General features: G+C 38.1%; 1 protein-coding gene across 1 annotated transcript; it reads right to left on the bottom strand.

Moving 5' to 3' along the window:
- Positions 1–25,908, bottom strand: OGA (O-GlcNAcase). Its single transcript, XM_030865399.3, has 16 exons — positions 25,263–25,908; positions 21,861–21,912; positions 21,312–21,409; positions 19,632–19,762; positions 17,842–18,013; positions 16,557–16,655; positions 14,574–14,858; positions 12,758–12,916; positions 11,304–11,917; positions 10,739–10,913; positions 7,260–7,345; positions 6,210–6,314; positions 5,429–5,514; positions 4,955–5,147; positions 3,578–3,737; positions 1–2,138 (listed from the first exon to the last, which is right to left on the bottom strand). The coding sequence occupies exons 1-16, from the start codon at positions 25,459–25,461 to the stop codon at positions 2,002–2,004; spliced, it is 2,751 nt and encodes a 916-aa protein (XP_030721259.1). The 5' UTR covers positions 25,462–25,908; the 3' UTR covers positions 1–2,001.

Raw genomic sequence — 25,908 nt, 5'->3', positions numbered from 1 at the left:
CACATTCACTTCAAGTTTTATTTTGCCTCTTGTATGGTCTTCAGATGGTTTTACAGTTCGTTTTCTACAGGAACTGAGCTGTGATCTAAACAATCAATGGAATACCACCCAACCGTAATAAATAGTCGTAACAACAGAAGATAGATAGCATAGCACTGAACAATCCTAGCGGCGTGGACATGTTTCATAGTTAGCTCTGTGACCAGAACACCAGCCAAACTTATTAAAAGCCAAGATAAAGCTGCAGCAAACTTGCTAAAAATCCTGATTCCACAGGATGACGACCATGGAATGAATCCTCCAGATAAAATGCTAGAACTGTCCACTAGTGTACAAAATGTACTTAAAAACCAAATGACATTAAGCCGTTTTAAACAGTATCTTGTAGCGATCTTCCCTTCATCTCAGCCCTTGAAAACGCAAACTTGGTTCCCCTCGTCCAACATACCTTACATATCCTGCTGTCAATTGCAGGTTTCTAACCCTGAATGTGAAGAGGCCTCCTTTGTTCATCTCACCCATTCACACTCACAGGCTTTGGTTGAAAGTCACTAAGTACAATGCTTTACAAGACTCTCTTTTCAAAGCCCACACTGATGGAAATCTATGAAAGAAAATATGTTTTAAATTTCCTTCTCCTTGACCCTCCCCGCTCTCAGCTCAAAGTTAAACTGCTGATACAAAACTGCAGGGAAGCAAGATAACAAAATACTGTTAACCATCTATGGAGAAGCCAGCCAGCCATGATTAAAAAAATGAATCCTGCAGAGATTACCTGCTAGCCTCATGCTCAGAACCCTTAAACACACCAAATCTAAATTAAAATACTTGAAAGCTTTCAGAACCTGTGGTTAAAGGAAAGAGAAAAGGGTAACCGTAAGTCATTGGTTAAAGTGTGCTCATTCTTTTAAATTTGATATAAACATGCAAGAACTAAAGACTCTGATTTAATAAAACCAGTAGTAACAGGTCTTGAAATTAAAGGACAACTGACCTGTGCGCAAATGGGATCAATCAGTCCCTGAACCCTACCTGTCAGAAGTCAAAACTAACATTTCACATGCTGACCTGAATTGAGGTTAATTTCCAGAAGTGACAGCACTTTGCAACAGACTGAGTCCCATGAAGTTAGACTCTGGTACCCAAAGTGGTCATGGCCTAGCCCTAGGTGGGAGGCACTTCGAAAATAATAAAACTTCTAAAAAAACAAAGACAAAAGTAAAGAAAATACACTTTCCACTGATTTACATATTCAAAGTGCCATCTTGAATCACACCCTTTCATTTTCAAAAGGAAAATTACAAAAACAGTAAACACAAAGGATAGTCAGGTTACAGCTAGTTTAGTTTATATACAAAATAATTTACAAGTTTGTCACTTTTAGGCTTTTGCCACAAACAACTGCACATTTGTCCCTACAAAGCACAATATGCCTGAACCAATAATGGTCACGAGACAACTGGCCAAGGCTTTACAAAAAGCAGAAAAACCGCCCAAATTGAAATCATTTATTCAGCTTAAACTATGCCATAACCATTCCACTCAGACTCTCCACCCTGAAGCCTCTGAAACCAAATCTTTCTCATCTCTGCCATGTCCCCAAAGAATGAGGTACATTTCATTTAATAAGCCAAGGAGGATGACAAATGATTTTGATTACTCTTAGGTAAGAAATGCAACCACACTGGATGCAGAAAACAGTGCTGACTACATTTATTGAAGACCCCCTCCCTATAAGCCCACGTAAGAGGTCTCAGCACCTAACACAAGACCCAATAAGGAGGCCCACATCTTTCATACAGGATTTACAGCAATACTATCTTTTTCCAACCAGCGAGTAGTCTCTAAGCATGATGAGTGAGTTTTACATAGTCCTCTTTGTTTCCAATCTGAATTAGCCGATCTGTTGCCGCTCCAGAGGCTGAGCTGTATGAAGACCCCAACCACCACCCACCAGGTGAAGTGAAGAGACTTCCCAACAGTTCATAGTGCCAACAAACGTCACAGGCTCCGACCAAGTATAACCACATCCTTTGGAAATCCTTCCATTTTTGCAATTTCAAAACAGCCTAACTTGCTGTAAAATTCCAAAATTCTTTTATCATCAGGTCTCACTTCACAGAAAGCCCCTCGAGAGCCTAGGGGGGAAAAAAAAATCAAAATATAAATGTCACTTAATTCGTAGAATTATGAATATGAATTGTAATTAATCTCTAATATATTTCAAAAAGATCATAGTACTGGCTTATCTATACCAGCCTCTAAATTTCATACTTTTTAAAATTTATATCAAAAGTCAATATTTATATTCATCAATACTGCAGTGATAACTACCTTAAAGTGATGGATATGTTAACTAGCTTTAATATGGTGATTATTTCACAATGTATTTCAAGTCATCAAATTGTACACCTTAAATATATACAATTCTTAATTGTCAAATATACTTCAAAAATTTTTTTTTTGCATGGTAACACTCTTCCCCAGAAAGAAAATCTTTTGGCACAGAGGTTGTAAGAAACCTCAAGGCAAAGGATACCTCTGTTGAATGTTATAATATATTTATGTAAAGTATCTTTGAGGGACCCACAGGGCAGAGACTATTCCAGCCTATGTCGCAAGCCAATACAACCAGAATGTGTTTTATATGTTAAAGACATGCCTCATACACCTGCATGATTCAGTTCCAAGCACAACAGTGAGAATTATACTTTCATCGAACAGAGCTGTTTAAATTATCCCACAAAGGGGACACCACTGAATCAAATGATATAAAGATGCAACAAAAGTGCATCCTCACACATCAAGAACCCTCTAATTAGTGCTCAACAAGCTGCCCATTTTTGTATTGCCAAAGGCTAAAAAGTTGTTTTTGTTTTTTTTACAACTTTAAAAGGTTGTTTAAAAAAAGAACATGCAAGGCTTCCCTGGTGGCGCAGTGGTTGAGAGTCTGCCTGCCGATGCAGGGGACACGGGTTCGTGCCCCGGTCCGGGAAGATCCCACATGCCGCGGAGCGGCTAGGCCCGTGAGCCATGGCCACTGAGCCTGTGCGTCCGGAGCCTGTGCTCCGCGACGGGAGAGGCCACAACAGTGAGAGGCCCACGTACCGCAAAACAAACAAACAAAAAACATGCAATGGAACACTGTATGTTGCCTTTTTAAAGCCTAGAATACTCAGTATCTGGCCCTTTACAGAAAAAGTTTTCATACCACTAAGGTACAGCAAAGTATTTTTGAAGGTTTAAGTAACAAACTCAAAAAACATCAGCAACTCTGCATTCCTAAATGAAGTCTTCCCGAGGTTCGTTTAATTTTCAACTATCATTTGTAAGTTTCCTAGCAAAATAAACGTACACTTCTTATTTAACTGGGGCTCAAAAATAAGCATTCATAGTGTAAAAGAGCAGTATTTTTCAATGATTAATACACATCCAATTCTTGCAGCACTAATAATTCAGAAGCAAAACCATAAATGGTGGAGGAGGGAATGTAAATTCACTTCTTTCTTTTTATCCTAAAATAGAGTCCTGTCCCCACATAACCCAAATACCAGCAACTCTACAAATATGTACTCACCATTAGCCTTCAGTGAAGACAGGAGGCAAGCCATCATGCTTTTGGCTACACTTGGATCAGTTACTTTTTTGTGAATATCCATCTTTATCAGAGAAGGGAAGTTGGCAAGGAAAGTTTCTGGCAACACTTCCTGCTCTTCATGGAAACTCAACATAATTTTCTGTAAAATTTAGGAAGAATCTCTTGACTTTCAGTAGCTACTCATTATGAATCCATATATCCCAACTACAGAACTCAGTAACAGGAAAAGGAAAGCAATATTCAATAACTCTTCTGGTAATTATAAAATTACCACATGCAGAATTAATTAGCTTATAATTCTAGCTGAAGCGTTTTTATTTTTTTAAAAGTTTGTTTAAATGTAATGTGGTATACTGGATTGGATCCTGGAACAGATAAAGGACATTAGTGGAAAAACTGGTAAGTAAGGTGAGGAGTTTATAGCAATGTACCAAAGTTGGTTTCTCAGACTTAGGACAAATGTAGAAAATGGGTGAAGGGTATACTGGAACTCTGTATTATCTTTGTAACTTCTGTACATCTAAAATTATTCTAAGTAAAAAATAAATAATTCAAAATAAAACAATTTTTTAAAAGTTTGTATTGCACAAAAATGTGAATGTATTTAACACTACTGAACTGTACACTAAAAAACTATGGTTAAAACAGTAAATTTTATGTTATGTATGCTTTACCACAATTTTTACAAAAAAGTTTATAAGAGACACACTGGTTTTTCTTCATAGGTTCCTATGCTGAGAACTGTCACATATGGAAAAGCAACACATCAACAGCTCAATCACTAGCATGCTGCAGTCATGTCAATGAAATCCCAAGTAAGGGAGCCTACTCCAACCCAGCCTCCTATTACATAGAGACAATGTCACAAATACGAGTCCAAGTATATTCTCTAAAAGTATTCATTGAAAATAAAAATTATCCTCAAGAAGAAACTATTTTTAAAGTTCATTCCTATTAGTTTTTAATTACCATGAGAAATGCATTATTGAGAAAGTAAGTTAGCTTCATTAGCACACAAATGAGAGATTTTTAATTACCTAAACTTGCCCTGAGTACCCAAAGAAGAGACCATAACATCCTTAAGTTTGGTGCTTCAAAACAGAAAGGGAGGGAGAAAGAAGGTTCTTTAATTGTCTATGTTGTGCTTTTACTTGAGAAAGTATTACAACAACGCTTCCAAATCAAAAACCGTAGAGAACAGTGGAAAATACCATGCTAATAAGAATAAGCCCTAAGAATTCTTCTCTGTAAGAAATTTAGTAAGCACTGGGATTTTAAGATATATCTGCTTGCTTTTTAATAAGTATTTTATTTTCTAAAAAACTACCATTGTATAATTCTAAATCTGTGTATTACCTCAGCCTCAGAGAGTTCTTTGTCACCATTTGGTTTGGTATACTTCTCCTGCATGAAGGGAATCCAGGAAATTTTACATTTTTTAATGAAGGGGGTCACATCTACAGTGCCCAGGGCATAACCACATATGCCATCTTCATCTTCTAGGACAAAACAGTAATCCAGGCTGAGGGAAAGCAGCCCTCCTACTAACCTGCTCACAAGAAAAGAGACCAGAGTGAGTTAAGTTACTAACACAAAACATTAGAATTCAGTGATGTAAGGCCCAATATACTCGAATGACAATGCGTGGAAATTACATTCGATGTAAATACAAACTGAAAATATACACATATTAATGCTCAGATTTTATTACAACTAAAGTAGGACTTCTAAAAAACTCTATTTCCAGTCAGCACCTCCCCTCAACCTGATAAACCTGGCTATGAAATGTCTACTCCCAAATCCAACAAATCAGAATACTTCATCACATACTTGTCTCCAATAAGGTCAGGCTGACTTTGAAAAGGTAAACCGACTCCATCGTCATACATTTCTCTGCAAATCTTGTACACGGAAGCCTGAAAATATAATCTAGTTAAGCAACACATCAAGAAAAATGGCAACAGAATTTAACAATATGACTCATAAGTCAGAATGGACTTCTAGAAGAGGGAGTAACAAAACGTTTGGCTTGTCATAAATATCACCTCTGCTTTGTTAAATAGAGATTTATTGAGTCATATTTGTAAAGCTAGTAGAAAACAGCATGGTTATAGTAAACAGTGAGAATTGCTTTGCAGGGGATAGTTTTAGACAGTAAGTAGTAGATTCAAAATCCAGCAAACTATGAGGCTGAGTCTCTCTCAGTTTTCTATACATCCCAAATGTTTAAAACATGTTATTGTCTTTAAGCAGGCATGCTTTTTATTTCTATAGCTGATTATCAAGCAGCCTGTAAGCACTTCACAACTGAAAACTGCAGAAAATATATAGGAGAGAATCAGCTGAGAACAACTGATCATTCAGACATCGTTCAGTAATTCCAACTGTGAATACATTTCATCTGTTTTTTGTTTTTTTTAAAGAACTGACACGAGATGTTGAGTCTAAACTCCTTCAGCTCTTCTTTAAACATCCCATGTTCAATGTTTTAGTTAAACTTTCTCCATCTAAAGTTTTAAGACACAAAACTGATTCTTTTAACCAGGGAGTTCAAAGGAAAGGATTAAGTGTTCACCATAACCATACACCAAGTTGACAGGTAGATGATTACCTCATCTTTAGGAAAGTATGGTCTGATAGTATAAACTTTGGAGGTCGGAGTCAGTGGGGGTGGTTGAAAAAAGAGGTCATTTGCCCCATCAATTGGCAGCAAACGCTGTGGGAAGAAAAAAAAGGGAGATGATCAGTGTTGGGAAGATATTTACTTTTAATGAGTGTGCACTGCAGATTACCAACTTAACATTAACTGGCTACTGCAGGCAGACCTAAAGAAGAGGGGTGTGCTATGCTTTACTAATAAAAACACCTCTTTGCTGGGGGAGGGGAGTGCTTCTGAATAGAAATTACCCAAACTGAGTTACATAGCTTTAGTGACATACTACTGGGGATTTAAATATACAGTAAAAAAAAAATTCTATTCCAATTATGACAAATCTATCTTTTAAACCAATCTTATATAGACCATCTCTCACTAAAAGATGGCAGAACAGACTGTCAGGAGGAGAGGTTTGGTCTGAAGAGGGTTATCTGTCCAGGAGACGCTTTATCCCCAAAGCAATGCGCTTCAGTTTGCTGTGCGCAGCAGAGCACCTGTTGGGGGGAGAAAAGTAGAGCACCTGAAAGTCCATGAACAAATTCCAAAACCAAATAAACTTCATATTTTGTTCAAATTTTCATTCCTGGACTGTTCTTTCAAGTATTACTTATAAAATAATTGGGAAAATATCCAAAAGCCCTTTCACTGTTCATTTGCATAATCATTCATCCTTTTTGCTCATGGAGTTTCCACTGGCAGACAAGCATGCGCGCATTGTGCATTGCGGGCGCAGATTAAAATGCTGTGCGACCTGCAAAGAAACAATGTGAAGTGTATACCTAGAGCCGCTGCGCTTCGCAGGCGCGGGGGGGAATTGGCAGCATCTCCTTCAGAAATTACTGCGAAAGAGGAGGAAAATTTGATTTAAAATCCAGCTATGTAACTAATTGAATTTGGGACTAGAAAGCCTTCGGCAGACCAATCCTTCCAGCCATCTGATGCGCAACATAAGGTTTCTCATAAGACAAAGAAAACGTCAATTCAGTTGTGAATTCATATTGATACCTGGAACTCTCCTGCTAGACCACCTCTAAAGGCCCAGGGTTCTTGGTCTCCAATTAAGAACTGTGCTGAAGAATGACTACGACACCCTGTTGAGATCAGATCCAAGCGGAGAACGTTACGAGAAAGGGGATTTCCTGGGGTCTCAAACGTCCAACAAACTAACAAACACTTTGTGGAAACAGCTCTCTAACAATAATCCAGGGTTTCAGGACAAGGCTGTGATAATAATTTTTTTTAATTTGTAATGGAATTTCAATACTGATGTTCCTTCCTCTGATCAATGAATAATCATTCTTCTAGTGAAAGAGTTCTACCCTTTCTTAAATTATTGGAAGGAAAAAGTGTCAAGTTTGTCTGGGTCACACTTATATATTCCCTAGGTACAGCTGTAAAAATCAAGGCAGCTGCTTGCTCTGTAGCAAAATTACAGTAACTTTAAAGTTAAGTGAAGTGAGATTGATGAGACATTTTATTATCACAGCCCATGAAGGAATTAAACTTGTCTGAAGTCACATTTTACATTTTGAGGAAGGGTACAGGGAAGGGAAAAAGGGGGGAAAAGGGGTTAATCTTGTCAGAAAACTAAGGTCAGCAGAATAAGTAAAAGAAATTATTCAGTAAGTTGACAATGAAACACAATGAGTACTTTTTCTTTTTTTTCTGACAAGGACAATCCAAATTCAGACTTGGCTAGTAACAGTATCAGTCTGACAGATTCTGAGAACTAAGGAGAGCCAATTGATGCTCCTAATTTGTCCACAGCTAAAACATACTTTCCTTGAAAGTATGACAGTATCTGGCTCCTCTGATCAACCACTATCATCTTTGCAGTGCACTTAGCTCACACATGGAGTGGCAAGCTTTGAGGCCCAAAAGTCAGCATTTAAGGTCACCACTTAACCAACTCCACAGGCAATAAAGGAAGCTAATAATAAGAGATAATTAAAAGCAAATTATAATTGCCTTCCATAGGCAATAAAGGAAGCTAATAAGATAATTAAAAGATAATTTGGAGGCCAAATCAAAATCACCTGCCTAGTCTTCTGACAAGATAAAGCAGCGCAATATAGTTCTTTTCCAATTGAAGACAGCATTCTACCTCCTGTTCAAGTTAACAGTCTCATCAGTACAATACACAGTGTGCTAGTCAGACAGTCCCAAAGCAAACCAATTTTTTTGTTGACAATTCAGGCCCATTAAGAGATTATATCCAGGGTTGTCATTTTTCAGGGGTAGGGGTACTTAAAAATATATATATATAATGTAATATTTGTAAAATAAATATGAAATAGGGGGTCAAAATTTAGGTTATGAAGAGAACCTGCCCCATTCCATAGCTCAGTGTAAACTTACACTGCAGGAAAAAACTACACGTCTCAAACTTTAAGATGAGCCAATTTCCCCTACCCCCCACTTTGAGACTACAACATAACTAGCACTTCCAACTATTACAATAAAAAGCTGCATGTACGAAGAGCTGTATAAATGAAAACATGGTTAATGCCTCAGTCGCTGCGCAAACGTGACTTCAGTTCATGCCTACTGCCCTTAAATCTACCTGAGCTACCTCACAGAACCTTTTAAGTTAAACTAATTAATCATGACGCGCTGTGAACATCTGCCGCTGTCCATCCAATAGTAGTAGAACTTGTGCTGAGGATTCTCCCATCTGTACACAATGGGGAAGAAGATAATAGAAGTCGTTAGTAATCAAAAGTACTGCATAGCCACATTCTTTAAAGGACTGAATGCCAGCTGGACTGGAGACTAGAGGAAAAGAAAGGGTACTAATCAGTAACTCCCTGAAATTACTGTAGAACCATGAAAATACTCTCTTTGTCGTGAGCTGTTGTAAAGCTATGTGGATGCCTAGATGATTATTTAAAGCTTCTAAGATGCTCTGACCTTGAGACTGTACAACAGCTATATACAATCTGGGAAAGCTGCCCCCATAACTGCACAGTACAGAGGTAAAGCCTGAGAGGAAAAAGCAGCAATACTGTATATAATCAAGAATCTTTAGTAATTCTTGAATTAAAAGCTGAGTATCAAATGTTTTAAGCAACACTTTCTCAAACTTAATAATCCAGATTACAGGTTCGAAACTTAAGAACTTCAATCCCTATAAGGGTTAATTTTATCCTCTTGGCCAAAAGCCTGGAAGGCAAATGCCATCATCCAACAATCAATACAGAGGTTTTTCCTAAGCCTAAGGGCAGACGTGTATCATAGAGAAGAGGTATCTTGGAGCCTTTTAACAAGAGGAGGTCAAAATTCTCTTTTACCTGTTGTGCTACATATACAGGAACCCAAAATTCTCTATTTTCTTTTTCCCCAATTCATTTATTCATTTTTTATTTTTGGCCGTGCCTCATGGCTTGCGGGTAGTGCCCGGACTAGAGATCGAGCCCATGCCCCCTGCAATGGAAGCGTGGAATCCTAACCACTGGACAGTCAGGGAATTCCCTCTACTTTCAAATTAACAATGAGAGACTCTATTTTTAGCTGCTAATTAGTTGTATCACAGGAAAAATTTCTTTTTATATTTAAGAGTCCAAAAGTATATATGCAGAAAGTGAGAAATCTCTTTGCTACTACTCCTGAGTTACTCTAAGCTCACCGTGTTTCACACTTCTATTTCACAGCCAAGAGTATGTAACCCATCATAGTATTTGTGACTACTATGAAAACTATGACATGTCAGTTAGCCTTGCTGCCTGCTGTGTGCTATGCATAAGTCCATTAGATATTCCTTATAGCTGGATTGAAAACCTGGAAATGAAATGAGATCCCTGGAGAAACTTGGCCATGCTGGTGCTTTTTACCAAGTTTGAAAATTAAAAAAAAAAAAAAAAAAAAAAAAAAAAAATCACTGTTTTCCAAAGAGAAGTCCATTTAATGAAGCAGAGTTTTCAGGGCATTGCAATTTTTATCCCCTGCTAAAACCAATTACTTGGTAGAGACATAAAGAAAAAGCTCTGTGAAATAATACCAAGTAGCACCAGAATAGCCTACCACTAAAGCTCGCATGCGCACAGGGCTGGGAGGATGGCTTCCTCTTTCCAGGCCCCCTTAGGTCATTTCGGCAATTGTTCTGTTAAACACAGCATTGATGTCATCAAGACACAGCAAGCAGCAGAGAGCTTACAGAGTCACAATTCATAGTGTCTCATCTCCAAATCAGATAAAAGTGGTATACATGGTTCCATCCAGGAAGCATTCAGTCAGAGCAAGTTAAAGTCAGTACTTTCTAACACATTTTCAAGATATTTATGCTGAATTAGCCCAAGGGAGAAAAATCAACGTGCTCGGTATATTTACTGAGGCTTGCACCTCAAGTCTGTAACAATGGGTACACCTTTGAAATCTAGGCAAAGAATTTAAACTCCCTATATGTTTTTCTCCCTGTGGGATAATGTCTTTTTTTTTTTTAAGGGACAATGTATCTGAGGAGAAGAGATTACTCCTGGAATACCTACCTAACCACTGTACAAAAGACTTCACCATAGACATTATACTCTTGATATCCCAAACATAGGAGTACATGTCATAAAGGATTGTCCTGTTGGCACAATTGGAGAGCCGAGTGAACATGCCCATCACTAGTCCGCACATCTCTTCAAACTTGGCTGCCCGCGACCGCCATTCTTCAATCTATTGAGGATCAATAAAAACACTCAAAAAATTGAAAGTTTAACAACAATCTAAAACACAGTTTATTAACTAAGCTGTTTATGTTATCAGGTACCTGCAAATTTATACTAAACATTAAAGAATCAATGGGCTTAAACTTTTAAAGACAAACAATAAAAGTTTGTCTCCCCAAACTGACAAATATTCCTAATATAATCAATTTTGACTTTCCTTCATTCTTAGCTACTATAAGGTCAAACTAAGAAACTGTATATATCAGATTCAGCAGAGTCCGTACCTACTTTACAGAACACATTCTAAGATGTGGTCAATTCTCATTTAAGACCTCCCCTGTATCAACAGCATGGGGACCATCCAGGCCAGAGAAACAGGTAAATTAAGCATACTCACTTTTTCAGAGTCTTTTCCTTTACAATTGACACTGACAACACTGCTATTTGCTCGAAGCCACTGGAACTCCCGTAACATCTGCGCTCCTTTGGGTCCATGCTCATAAGGAAGGTAGAATAGGTCAGCAAGTAACTGCAAATCCTCCAGAGTTACTGGTTCTGCAGTGTACAAAGGCTTCTCATTTGGACCAGGCACAAACTGCTCCTTGTTTGTCTGTTCATCAGTCTGCATCGGGGCAATATCACTAATGCAATCTTCCTGCATAGACATCTCTGGAGATTTTGATTCAGCTATGCTCTCTTTATCAGTGTCCATTGGTTTCAATTCCTCTGCCATTTTAGCTTCAACAATTTCAGTTAGTATTTGATTGTCATTCTTGTGGTCTGTCTCTTCCTGTTTTTCCACTACCATGTCCATGGGTTCCTCATCTGGCTGTTTCTTTTCTTCTTCCTTGGTCAGAGCTGTAGGCTCACCACTCAAGGCTGCTCCCTGGCTCATAATGGGCTCCTGGTAAACGGTTGTAACTACAGTTGTGGCATTTAAAGAGGGTGCTGCAACTAGAGGAGTCCCATCTACTACATTTGCTTTAGCCCCACTGTGTGCAACTTGCCTACCTATAAAAACAAATTGCCAGAGATAATCAGAATTAGAAACAGAACAAATTAGATCTAGAGAAATGTTTTCTTCTTACCATATCTCTAACTAAGAGCCTCAATTTGAGATTCCAAATAATTTGAGCCCCAAGAAAGTACAATTTCTCTAAACCACTGGGAGGTGGGGAAGGGAAGAGAGGAGGGGAAACACAGATCATAAACATGCCAACACCTATTACTTTCTTCTCTTTTGAAGCTCTGTATTTAAAAACTACTTCAAAAAAAGATATTTTAAAAACAAATTAGCAGGCTTCCCTAATGGCGCAGTGGTTGAGAATCCGCCTGCCAATGCAGGGGACACGGGTCCGATCCCTGGTCCGGGAAGATTCCACATGCTGCGGAGTAGCTAAAGCCCGTGCGCCACAACTACTGAGCCTGCGCTCTAGAGCCCGTGAGCCACAACTACTGAGCCCGCGTGCCACAACTACTGAAGCCCACGCGCCTAGAGCCCGTGCTCCGCAACAAGAGAAGCCACCGCAATGAGAAGCCCGCGCACTGCAACGAAGAGTAGCCCCCGCTCACCACAACTAGAGGAAGCCCACGCGCAGCAACAGAAACCCAACACAGCCAAAAATAAATAAATAAAATAAATTTATATATATATATATTAAAAAACAAATTAGCATTCCATCAAAATAAAAGCTATTTAAGACCAAAAGCAAAATTAAAAAAACCTTATCCTCTAGATTCCTAAATTTCATTTTGCTTGGCAGGCCTATAAGAAGACACATTACAAATGTCCTTTACTTTATGTCGCAAACAATGTGATCCAACCCCCTTACAAAGAAAGGCCAAACTCACTGCTGTACTGATGAGGTACGCCAAACTCCTGCAACCATTCTGTTAAAGCTAACTTTAGAGCCATCTGTGGACTATAGAGTACATCAGTTTCTATATCTTCATCACTGCCTTCATTTTCTAACTTTATCTGGATCGACACAGTACTGTCTTCACTATCAGCTGCAAAAAAGAGAGAAAGAGCACAAAAACAGTTTTCATTACAAAACACTAATTGTTACAGTAAACCCAGAGAAGCAAAGAACTGGAACAAGAACAAACCTTAAGCATAATATGCAAACACAACCAAGACCCTTCACTGAACCACTTCACCCAGAACAGTCATCTAAATGCATTGCTAAATGTAAAATTCCAATTGAAATATTAAACATTAACTTTAGAATCACTGGACAAGGCAGTCATAAATGTCCACTTATTATCAATTATTGGGAATGCAAGGTTAAAGGCACTATACTTCCCATAAAGAAGATTCCCTACCCTTCAGGGGTTTATAACTTAAAAAGGCAAATAATTATGAAAAAATAATGGGCACATTAATAAATGCATTGAGGGGAGAAGAGAAAATTGATAGAGAGCCCACATATGAGCACAGATAATAAGCATATAAAAGAACCAGGATAGCGGTAGAAAAAATTAAGTCTGAACTCTCTTTGGCTTGGTATTCAAATCCCACTATTCTTAGCTTTCCTTCTTATTTCCCTGCACACAGGCCAGTCTGGCTAATGTCCACGAGTCATTAACATGCTTCATGCTCTGCCTTAAAAGAGGTAGATACTAACAGCCATGTATACAGAGAGGATTGAGATTATATCCCTAACTCTGTGTTTTTTACTGGGGAGAGGGGGTGACAATGACTGAGTCTTGAAGGGAAGCATTAATTCAATAAACAGAACTGGAAGTAGGGGTACAGAACTGAGAAACAGAACACAACTTTCAACTACATACCACTAAGCACCATAATGTGACATTTCAATACCCCCCAATGGGCCAAAATTCAGGTAACTTGAAATTTTCAGAGTCTAGTATTTTCATCTCTAGCCCACCAACCCTTTAATGCCCTGCAGACTTTACTCATACTTCGACCCAGTGTAAGTAACTCCTCCTCTATGAAATCATTTACCAGCACTTTCGCTTAGCAGAAGTTATCACTGCCTCCTGTGTTCCCCCTAGCACTCTGTAGATAATTATCTCAGCACTTATCATTCTATAGTACAGTTGCCTATCTGCTTTATCTAACACCAGACTAAATTCTTTCAAAGTAGGGACTATTTTAGTGTTTGCATCCTTAGTGTCTGATAAATAGGTGTTTAAATGTTAGTGAATAAACAACTAGTCAGCATTCTCCTACTTGGAACTCAATTAGGAATTTTTCATAAATAAAAATCAGTAAGCCAATGTCTAAAATGAGAAAATGTCTCATAAATGTAAGCTGAACTTAAATTATATATTAAGTAACTCAGAGAATATTTAGCCATCTAAAATACACCATTTAATAAAATCACCTGAAAACACAAATTCAATCAGAATTATTCAAGGGATAACAGGAACACTAAAAGACTACCTTGTCTAGTTACTCAGACTTGAAAGGCTAAGACACATTTTAAAAACAAAGAACTGAGGCCAAGAAGTTATTAAGTAACTTGTGCAAAGGCAGTCCAAGCAGCCCTTTTTCTATCATATACAACTCATTCACAGAACTAAACAACACCTTAAAAAAATCCTCTTAAATCTTGATGACAAAAGAATGCATACTTGCCAATGGTTCTACTTATTAATCCCAACTCTCCTCCCAAAGTCAAGAATTAAGTCATCTACTTACTCATCACTACATCTTTCCTCACTCCATTCATGTTTGACTTGTACCAGGTGGCAAGGGTGTGGATAGCAACATAGTTGGCTTCAAATTCACAATTTGGATTAGTCAAGACTCCTTTTAACCGCGGGATCAGTTCTGTAGATCTTCCTTTGTATGGGCCCAGAAATAGTCTCTTCTGATCATAATCATTAGCATGAATGTTATCCCAGATTACTGGAGCTCTCTTAATAATCTTAGAAACCTCTTCAATGGACTCTACTGGAATTTCTTTAGAAACAACTTTGGGACCTAGAAATAATGACCACCATTTATTAAAAGACTCTCACACAAGACAGTGGCATGGACATATATACACTACCAAACGTAAAATAGATAGCTAGCGGGAAGCAGCCGCATAGCACAGGGGAGATCACCTTGGTGCTTTGTGACCACCTAGAGGGGTGGGTAGGGAGGGAGAGGGAAGAGATATGGGGATATATGTATACATATAGCTGATTCACTTTGTTATAAAGCAGAAACTAACACACCATTGTAAAACAATTATACTCCAATAAAGATGTTTTAATAAATTAATAAATTAAATAAATAAATAACTCCTCAGAGGAAATTTTTTTAAAACAAAAACAACAACAAAAAGATTTTTTAATCTTTTAAACAAAAACAACAAAAAAAGCTGAGCCTTAACCAGAACATTTTGTTTTAATTCTCTTTCTTTTACAAAGTACACATTCTTCACTTAGTATTAAAAATATCTTTGAGGTTTTATAAAGCAGAAACTAACACACCATTGTAAAGCAATTATACTCCAATACAGATGTTAAAAAAAAAAACTTTGAGGATTTTTCAGTGAGTCTGAGTATCAGTTACTGGTAAACAATAGATCTGTAGGGATCTGGGCTAACAGGTATTGGTCTCAGCACTAGGAGAATGCTGTATTTTATAAAATGAAAGCTGTAATGCTGGATTGACAGTTAGTAATCGATGAGCTGTATTAGCTTTCATTCTAAGAATTAAGGGCAGAAATCCTCCCAGGGTTTAGGTTAATTAGACTTTGTCTAATTGAGGATATATTATAATGGTAAAAAATGGTTAACATGGAAATTTCTTTCTTACTGATGTATCACTTCGCAGAAAGTTACCCAAACCTTAAATATTCCTACCTTTTAACCACTAATTCTATTTCTGAGAATCTGACCTGAGGAAATATAGGGCAAGGGGAATAAAGCTGAGTAAAAGGACATATTGCTGTGTTATTTTAAAAAGAAAAATTGTTATGAAATATAACAAAGGAAAATAATTATATGCAGTATATTTTGAAGAACCATGTATGAGAGTCTTTTTTTTTTTTTTTTTTTTTGCGGTACGCGGGCCTCTTACTGTTGTGGCCTCTCCTGTTGCAGAGCACAGGCTCCGGATGCGCAGGCTCAGCGGCCATGGCTCACGGGCCCAGCCGCTCCGGGGCATGTGGGATCTTCCCGGACCAGGGCACGAACCCATGTCCCCTGCATCGGCAGGCAGACTCAACCACTGCGCCACCAGGGAAGCCCAAGGCTCAGCTTTTTAAAAGTATCCAATTAGGGGCTTCCCTGGTGGCGCAGTGGTTGAGAATTCACCTGACAAAGCAGGTTTGAGCCCTGATCCGGGAAGATCCCACATGCCGCAGAGCAACTAAGCCCATGCGCCACAACTACTGAGCCTGCGCTCTAGAGCCCGAGAGCCACAACTACTGAAGCCCACGCACCTAGAGCCTGTGCTCCGCAACAACAGAAACCACCGTGAGAAGCCCGCACACTGCAACAAAGTGCAGCCCCCCCCTTGCCGCAATTAGAGAAAGCCCGCGTGCAGCAACCAAGACCCAACATAGCCAAAAATAAAAAATAAAAATAAACTTTAAAAATAAATAAAAGTATCCAATTAACCAGAACAACCAACTCCCAAGGTCCTAGTTAATTAAAAGTTTTACTGTCTAAATCTTTTAAGACTTACCTGTCCACAGGACCTCAATTCCAGGTAGGAGCTTTTCACCCACAGTCCTTAAGTAAGGAGACTGAGACACATTTGGATAACAGAAAGTGCCACAATATTCTGAATGTAGGGGGAAAAATTAATCAGTAAAACAGTCAGGAGTGAAATGGTCATGAGTTTTTGAATAGGGATAAAAATGTCTACCAATTCTAAATTATTTTCATCCAAATGATAAAAGGCCTCCATGTTACGTCCCAAAAGAAGTAAACTCAAGTGGGTAGTTCATTTATGACTCAACTTAAAAAAAAAAAAAGAATCAAATCATAAAATCTGATATTCTTCCTCTAGTATTAGGACAGATCAATCCTTATGGTCCTATGGTCACCAGAAATACAAGTTTACTAAAGAAATAATTAGAATTTTTAGCATTTTCTACATAATTCTGAATTGCCTACATTTCTCAGTTACAATAAGAGGCCAAATAGACTGGATTCATAATATCATAATAGAAAGAATGCAATATTAGGCTCCTGGCTATTAGTACTCAACTACAATTGATTATAATTTGCAGTGAATTAAGTAATTACCAAGTATGATCTTATTAAACACTGAGTATTCACATAGTATCAGACCACTGAGATAAGGTTCATGGCTCACAATACTCTTAAGACAGACATATACACAGTTAAATAAATCAGTCTAAAATTTCTTAGAACTTTTTTAACTCTTCCTGAACAAGAAGTCAAAACTAGGGAAGTTTTCTTATAGGCTGAATTTTGAGAGGCAAAAAAAGAGAAAAAACATTTTCAATGGAAGGAACCAGGGAGAGATGAGAGGGGGAAAAAAAGAAAAAGGGAGAAAAAATTATTAAGCTTTCTATGCTGACTACTGGAAGTTAAGAGCCCAGATGGGAGTGGGAGGAATGAAAAGGGATACAGATATGCAAGGGCAGAAAAAAGGAACAAGTAGGAGGATATGAGAAGTGACTAAGTTAAAAGCAATGTAAATTTGATTTTTTCTAGCTTTCATTTTTATAATACTATCCCCTCCTCTAATCCTGAACATGTAATGTTCATATACTTCTAGTACCAAAAAAAAACATAAAATCTTTTGCCTATTCAGTTGTCATTTATTAATTCCTAAAATCTCTCCAATTTAAAATGTGCAGAAATATCTTCTAGAAAAAGAATTCCTACCTTTATATACCAAAGGGAGAGGGGACAACACAATAAAGCCCATACATGGTCTTTTGAAAGTTATATATTTCAAGAAGACTAGTTAAATATAAAGCTATTATATACAATACCTGTGGGACAGAAGAGGAAAGTTTCTGGCTCTCCTAGGTACTGATAAATTTCATTTGTGATGGAGACCTGGGCATGGGCAAAAGAACTGAATACCTCTTTGTCAGCTGCACACATATTATGGTCAATATCATCAAAAAGCAAGGCAAATGACCTGCATCCAAACTGAGAAACCTAGGAAAAGAAAAAAAAAAAATAAGATGCTTTACCAGCTCATCTTACAGAGTAAAAAACACAGGATTTCAAATATTAAAGTATATACTTAATAGTTATACTTAAAAGTCAAATATTTTCCTTAGTAGAATGTTCAATGCCAAGCCACTGCCTTTATATTTTCTATGTTAAACAGCTAGACAGTTTTGGGACCCATTTTTTCATTTGGGTTTGAATGCAATATGCCAGTATGTCTAACAAAGCTTCTATAATGCAGCTTATCCTTCTACCTCCTTCACTGCCAACTATAGAAAACCAAACAGAAAAAAAAAAAAACCCGTGAACAATAAATAAACTCTAAGACATGACAAACCCAAGTCACCTGTTCCAATCAAGATACACTGATGCTAATTAATTTCTTTGCACATTTGCACATAAATCTAGGCCATCAATCAGAAAGACCAACATAGTACAATATGATCAAATAGGTAAATAACCTTTTAAAAGCTTATTCACAGAAATTTAACTACTTTAAATTTTTTTTTTTTTTGGCCGTACCACACGGCTTGTGGGATCTTAGTTCCCCGAAAAGAGACTGAACCTGGCCCCAGCAATGAAAGCACCAAGTCCTAATCCCTGGACCGCCAGGAACCTCCCAAACTACTTTAAATTTTTTACCAGCCATTTTAATGCCACCAATAATATATATATATATATATATATATATATATATATATATATATATTCTTTTTTTTTTTTAAAGGCCGCACTGCGTGGCATGCGGGATTTCTTAGTTCCCTGACCAGGGATCGAACCTGCACCCCGTGCATTGGAAGCACAGAGTTGTCACCATTGGACCGCCAGGGAAATCCAATATAAACTTTTGCTTAAAGAAACATATATAGGGGACATCCCTAGCGGTCCAGTGGTGAAGACTCCGCACTTCCAATGCAGGGGGTGCGGGTTCGATCCCTGGTACGGAACTAAGATCCCGCATACCACATGGCCAAAAAAAAAGAAAAAAGAAACATATATATATTTTAAAAATCAGCACACTTACTTTACCAAAAAACATGTGCAGCTTTTATGTTAAGTAGAATTTAGACTCCAATCAGGTTCACCAACAGCTTACACGTTTACCTAGTTTTTCTTCTCATTTTGGGAAACTAGCCAACCATGTCCAAACTGAATTACATCTCTTGTCCATATAACTGAGTGAACCCCTATTTCTATAACCTCACTCAGAAATTCAGTCAGGCACCCAACAGAGTTTCTGGAAATGTGACTCTGGACCACTCAGAATTTCCTGGAATCTGAGGTAAGTCTCCACCTCAAGTCTATATTAAGAATCTCTGGGAATGGAGCCCATAGAACCCTTTTAAGCATCACTTCTAAGCACTGTTTTAAGGCAGTTCTTATGCAAACTTAAGTTTGAGACGCAATGGTACCTCCAGTAAAGCTCTTTTGACTCACTTTAGAAAATATTCCTCTTATCAAAAAAGTTAAAGTAAAAAAATTTGTACGGAAACAAAGAAGTACTATGAATTTGGTTTCCTTTTTACATCATAAAAGCAACTCAGAAAACTTTTAGTTTCATGTACTGATTCAGGGAAAAATAATGAAAAAGTAAGGAAATTACCTGGTCCAGTTTGCGTTTCAATGTAGATACTTCCTTGGGGTTAGAAAAGGTAATATCCAATCCAGGTGAGATAGCATAGATGAACTCTATCTCATATTCCCGTGCAGCAGAGATGAGAGTCATAAGTTGCTCTAAAGAATAGAGTCCATGATTTAAGAAAGCACCACAAAAACTAAAAGAGGCTTCACCTTCAAACTGAAGGTTATTTTCTCCAATTTTCAATGAGTCAAGGAAAAAAAAAAGTCCCTTAAATTCCACAAAATTGTCAGGTCCAATGTGACAATACGTAATGGCACAAACCTGATGAGATTTAACGTCACCCTGAACTCAATAAAAGCATTGCCATTTCTCAAAAATACTGAATTAAGCATCAATTCTCTTACTGAATACAAAACATTTTTATTTCCTATAGTATTTCAGAGGTATGCTTTTGTTTTTGCTGTCTCTGTACAACTGGAATTCCTAAATAAATACATCTACATATGGCAACTTTATAATTTGGAAAAAAAGAAAAAATGTGTTCTTAAGAACCCGGGTTAAGTGATGGCCTTAACAATCTTGACATCTTTGTAACTACAAGAAAAATATTCATCACAGTTTTAAGTCTCTAAAATGTGAAAGACAATTTTCCTAAGTAAATTGACATTCCATAATGTCATAATTCCATAATTCCTAAGTAAATTGACTATTCCATACCACAGGATATATCTTTAAATAACTTTCAGTGGTATCTCAAAATAGTCATTTGACTATATTTTGATCATATTAAATTTCATTACCAGCATCACCACAAAATAATCAAGTTGAAGACACTTAAGTTATATAGAGTAGTAAACAACAACACTAGATCGAGTTTTAATTGCTCTTCATAATTTAAGAAAACTTTCTGCCTTCAGTGCCTTGACTGGGCTCTGTAACCAGATATCTTGTTAGCTACCATTTAATTCAAGGTATGAAAATGTTCCCCCATTCACTCAAGTCCCCAAAGAAAAGCACCACTTGTCTAATTTACTTCTCTTATTTATGAACTTTATGTAACTAACTCGACATAAGAACACATGTAACAAGGATAGTTCAGGATGGCTTTTCGATTCAGTATAGGCCCAGACTAAGGTGAGGCCCTTCTTCATTTTAAATAAAGACAGGACCAGTAACAGAAATCAAGTGGTCAAGACCAAGCCATACTTGAGCCTGAAGCAAAAGGATCAGTAGTACTAACCCTATCTTTATTTAAAATTTTGGTATTTTGTTCGTGGATTTTTTGCATTAGTTCTGGTTTAAAAAATGGATAATAAAGTATTATTTAACTTGATTACTGATTTTTGGAGTCCTTTAAAATTTGCACTGCCGGCAGGCCCCTCACTTGCCTTGCCCTAGGCCTAGCCCTGCTTCAGCACCTCTTTGTCTAATGGCCCACTGTTTAGTCCACTGGCAGAAGTTAAAAAGCACAATTTATGACCACAGAACAGGTGAAGTCAGACTGGCATACCTGTAAATCACACCATGGCTACACATTGTTAGAGTTACTCTTTCAATATGCACTAACACACAGAGTAACCATATAAAAGAAAACTACCTACAAAGTGAAAGTGGAATACTTAATTCTTGTACAACTACATTTAAAATTTAGCTGTTTTCTTCATGTACTCAGAATTTATGGATTAAAAAGAAAAAGATTACCAGCTTCTTCCACTGAATACATCTCTCGCCAAAACATCCTATGTTTGTAGTCATCTTTTGGAGCATACAGATATGTATTTAATTCCCATTTCTGGAGCCTTAAGAGGAGAAAAAATTACATGTATATAAACAGGCAACATGTATAACCTGTAAATCTCACTTTTTTTCCTTTTCTTGGAGCAGCTCCGTCTCTTAAAAAGCTAATATTCTGGGGCAGTAGCTTTTAACTTTTTTGTAATCCAGTGGAGTTGTAAAAAATTAAATATTATAAGGAATGTCAACATATTATAAACAGTCTTAAATAAAAATACAACAGTTCTGAGTAAGACAGATGAGCCCAAAACCTATCCAGCTTTCCCAGGAAAGTTTGAGAACCACCGCCTTAGGTGAAGAAGAGGAAAAAGACCAAGGTAAAGTAACTTCTGCAACTGAGAAATCATCAAACTGCACCTGGCCTATTCAGTGTATTTCCTCAAACAAAAGGAAATGTTAAAAAAAAAAAAAAGGAAATGTTAATTAAGACTCTCCTTCACATAATAAAAAAATTACCTTCTAAAGAGTTCTTTTCTCTGCTCCATAACCCATGGTCTTCCATAAAATCCTAGATCCAAAGTAAGAATGAAATTATAAGAATGTGATAAACTATCTACTGAGAAAAGCAGGTTACAATACATACAATACCACTTTGTAAAAAATATGTACAATATACAAAGATCTGAAGGATGTTTAGTAAAACATTAAGGTATTTTGGGGTGATATTTTACAGTGATTTTAATTCCCTTTTTGCTTAGGTAAATTTTCTGATTTTTCTACCATGAACACATTATTTATGTGATAAAGTCATCTAAAAATAACTAAACATCATCTCTTTTCACTGCCAAAAAAGACTAAATATATTTAAATCTAACTTTTTAAAAAGATTATCTCAATCTTACAGTGGGGAAAGGGGAAGCAAAGTAACCACAAACTGCTAATAATAACAATTACTACCTAGAAGGGGAGTTAAACCACTTTTAGAGGGGGAAGGGGTGAAAACAAGTAAGGTAGGGAAAAAACCAGGGACAGAATTAGAAAAGAATCTGATTCATCTAATTTTATGATGGCTTTTTTTTTTTTTGGTTCCCAAAATTATAAAAGGGACCCAAAAAATGCCTTAAACTACACTCAACAAATTCAACATTGGAACTGGCCCAAACAGGAAACTCTCAAGCAATCTCAATTCCAGAGCAAATGTATATGAACAACTGAAAATTCAAGAACGTGACTCACTCCAGAGTATCCTAGATGGGGGCAAAGCAATAGTAATGCACACTGCAAGAAACAGAACTGCAGAATGATGACTTAAGTAGTGGTATAAGCACCAAACTGGTATTTTGAGCTGTGGCTTGTGCTAATCACACCTTACAGCTTGCCTAACCTTTATTTTCCACCTGCCTCAGTCTAATCATCTGCAAGAGATAAGGACAACCTCCCAGGAGTATCATAAAAATGGTTCAAATTGTGTTTTGAACACATAATGTTCCTTACATACACACACAGAATTTAAGAAACTAACTCAAAAACCAAAATTTCTGAACAGTAATAAGCTCCACTCTAGATAGAATGGTTACTCTGCACCACAAAGACAATGACAGGCCAAAGAAAAATTCGTTACATACTAATACATGAAACTGTGGCACTTTCAATCTGGACAATTCAATGGTTACTCTCTTACAGGTGATTTAAAGTATTAGGTAAATTTCACAAGTCTTTATAGCTTTCCTACAACACTCTGCATTATCATTTTTCTCTTAAGTAGTAGGCATTAAACTTTCCTTTAGAGCTGCTTCAACATGAAAAAAAATTTGTTTTTTCAAGTGACTAACACTTTAATCTTCAGGAATCCTAATTTTGCTCTTTCAGAGTAAGGTTCATGGTTTTAGTTAATTGGCACCGCAAAGAGGAAGCAGTGCTGTTACACATGAGTTAAAATCAACAAAGGTCTGTCCATAGAACGTGCAACACTATTCACTTCATTAAACTGAACCTAAAATGAACTGGGGGCTTTGGTGATTATGATGTGTCAGTGCAGTTCATACTTGGTTTAAAAAAAAGTCTTAAAAAAAGAAAAGAATTAACACTCAGGGTAGATGTTTTTAGCAAAACTTTTGTTTCACTTTTATATATGTATACATATTATATATGTGTGTGCGTTTGTTGGATTGTGATGTAAAATGTACTTTTTAGATCAAAAAAGTTTGCAGGCCACTGTAGTTAAATTATACTGGCAAATAAAAGCACAAATTAACCTCAAAAATAATAAATAAATAAATAAATAAAATCAACAAAGGTTTGTGAGGGAAAGAAAAGCAAAACAAACACCAAAAAAATATCAGGTGCTCAGTCACCAAGAAAACATACTAGGGAATTGGAAGGAGAAAAAATGACAAATAAGACAATTCTAAGTAAACTAGTTCCCTTTTAATACTATTCTGAAAAACAAACCAACTGATCTAAACCACAACTAACTTTTCTCCATAATTACTGAAGGTGTAATGGACAGGCAAGTTTCCTTAGATTCACTTTAGTCTAGCTCTAAAATTTCTAATCCCCCAGCACTCCTTTCCCACCCTCCACCCCAAGATCTTACATAACAAAGCACAGATTCTAGCTCTATATATACATCAATGGATAAATCAAACAAAGCAATCATGTTTTCATAAACACTGACTCCAGTCAAATACACAGGCAGTTTTCCATTCTGTTTTCCCGAAAATTCTGCAAGACAGTTAACTTTGCTGAATCGTTTCATTCCTTATGGTAGCTGCCAATTAGTCTGTTCTCTCCTACAATCAAACTTTATCTAATATAGCATAACCACCACCCATCTTTCAAATGAATACTCCGTGAGTACCAAAGCTCTCAACCAAGAGGAAAATCCTTCTTTCCTTTTCCACATCTTTCTGTTTTTTCCATAAAGACCAGTATTTTCTACAGTGTTACTCCTATGCACACCACATATAGGGGAGAACTAATAAAGTATACAGCTAAGAAACCCTGGGTCAGCCAAAATACTTCAGAAAGTTCAAATACATGCTGTACTCCAGGAAAGAGCAATAATGAGACTGATTCATGCTTAGCTTAGAATGCACAGCCGAACATTTGTTCATTACATTCATGAACTGTGATACAATCTTCTGGTCATTTTCCCCAACCACCAAAAAAGTCCATCATTCCTTTTAAATGGAAATGGGAAGGAAGTGAGAAGGGAACTTTTACACCTCTTCTGCAGTCACTAAAATTCCGTATCTCAGATACTATTAAAGTCAAAGCTTCATCCCTCAGAGACAAGGCAGAGTGGTTGGCAAAGGGCAATTTTCTAGGCTGCGAATCAATCTTCAAAGGGTGGGGGGTTCGGGACTGGCCAGCAAAAAAACAAACAAAAACACAAGTACAAACAAAAAAACACAAGAACAAACAAAAATTCTAAGCAAAAAGGAATTTGTAAAACTGTAAGACGACAGTGCTTCTCTTCACTCCAGGAATACAACTAGCACACCTGTACGGGTAGTCTTTTTTCTAAAGGGTGGGGACAACAAAACTACACACCTCTCTCCATTTGAACACAAACCACCCTAGAGAACAACATACCAAGGTACAAAGACGTAAAACTCAGAGCCTAAGACTAGGCTCCTTACACCGCTTCCATTGGAGCATGCCTGGCTCCAAGCCCGAGGCGGGTGGGGTCAGGCTTGTTAATAGCCAGGAGGGAATTCGACGCCGTTTCAGAACGCGAAAAAAGACCTGCCCATCCTCTCGCCTCTTCCCTCATTTCAGCAGGGTCAAATTTCAGACCCAAGGGAATAACCCCCTTTTAGAGCCCCCTGCCCCCGCAAAAAGGAAAGAACGTATTACTACTGGGGTAGAGAGGCAGTGAGGACGCTCTTGCCCAGCCCGCGCCACAACGCTCACCTTCCACCACGCCACAGAGGAACCTCCGAGCCCCTCCTGCCGCCCCGGCCACCGCTGCTCCCCCGGCCCCGGCTGGGTTGTCTTCTCCAGGGGCTGGAGCTGCCTGCGGCTCCAACGATGCGCCCGCGGAGGCGGCAGGGTTGGAGTTGAGCTCGCTCTCCCGCTCCTCCAGCGCCGCCTGGCTCTCCTTCTGCACCATCCTCCTGCCTCCGGCCGCCGCCACCTCTGCAGATCTTCCTCGGCCTCCGTCCGTAGGGCCGCCGGCCCGGAGAGCCCCAGAAAGGGCCTCGGCTTTAAGCGCGCGCCCCTCCGCTCTTTCCCCTCCCCCTCTGCCCTTCCCCCTCCCTCTCCGCAGGGACCCTAATGCCCGGATGAGAAGGGCGGCGGCACCAGCGCGAGCCCTTTGTCAGCCGCAGCCTCAGCCTTAGCTGGGGAGCCGGAAGCCTAAGCAGAGAGCGAGGCTGCGACCTCTCGTTCCCTGGAGGCAGATGGCCAAGGCTCCTTTTCTCGTTCTCAGTTAGCTTCTGCTGCCCTTCCGATAATCCTCGTACTCCCGCTGCCTCCTCCCGAAGCTCCTGGATCTCCTCTGCAGCTGCCCCTACCTCCCGCTTCCTGTTTATCCGCAGTGCGCCTGCGCCGGAGACCG

The sequence above is a fragment of the Globicephala melas genome, chromosome 16, assembly GCF_963455315.2.
Source record: "Globicephala melas chromosome 16, mGloMel1.2, whole genome shotgun sequence".
NCBI lineage: Eukaryota > Metazoa > Chordata > Mammalia > Artiodactyla > Delphinidae > Globicephala > Globicephala melas.
Note: the sequence above shows the minus strand (reverse complement) of the source record. Positions and strands in the feature narration are given on the sequence as shown.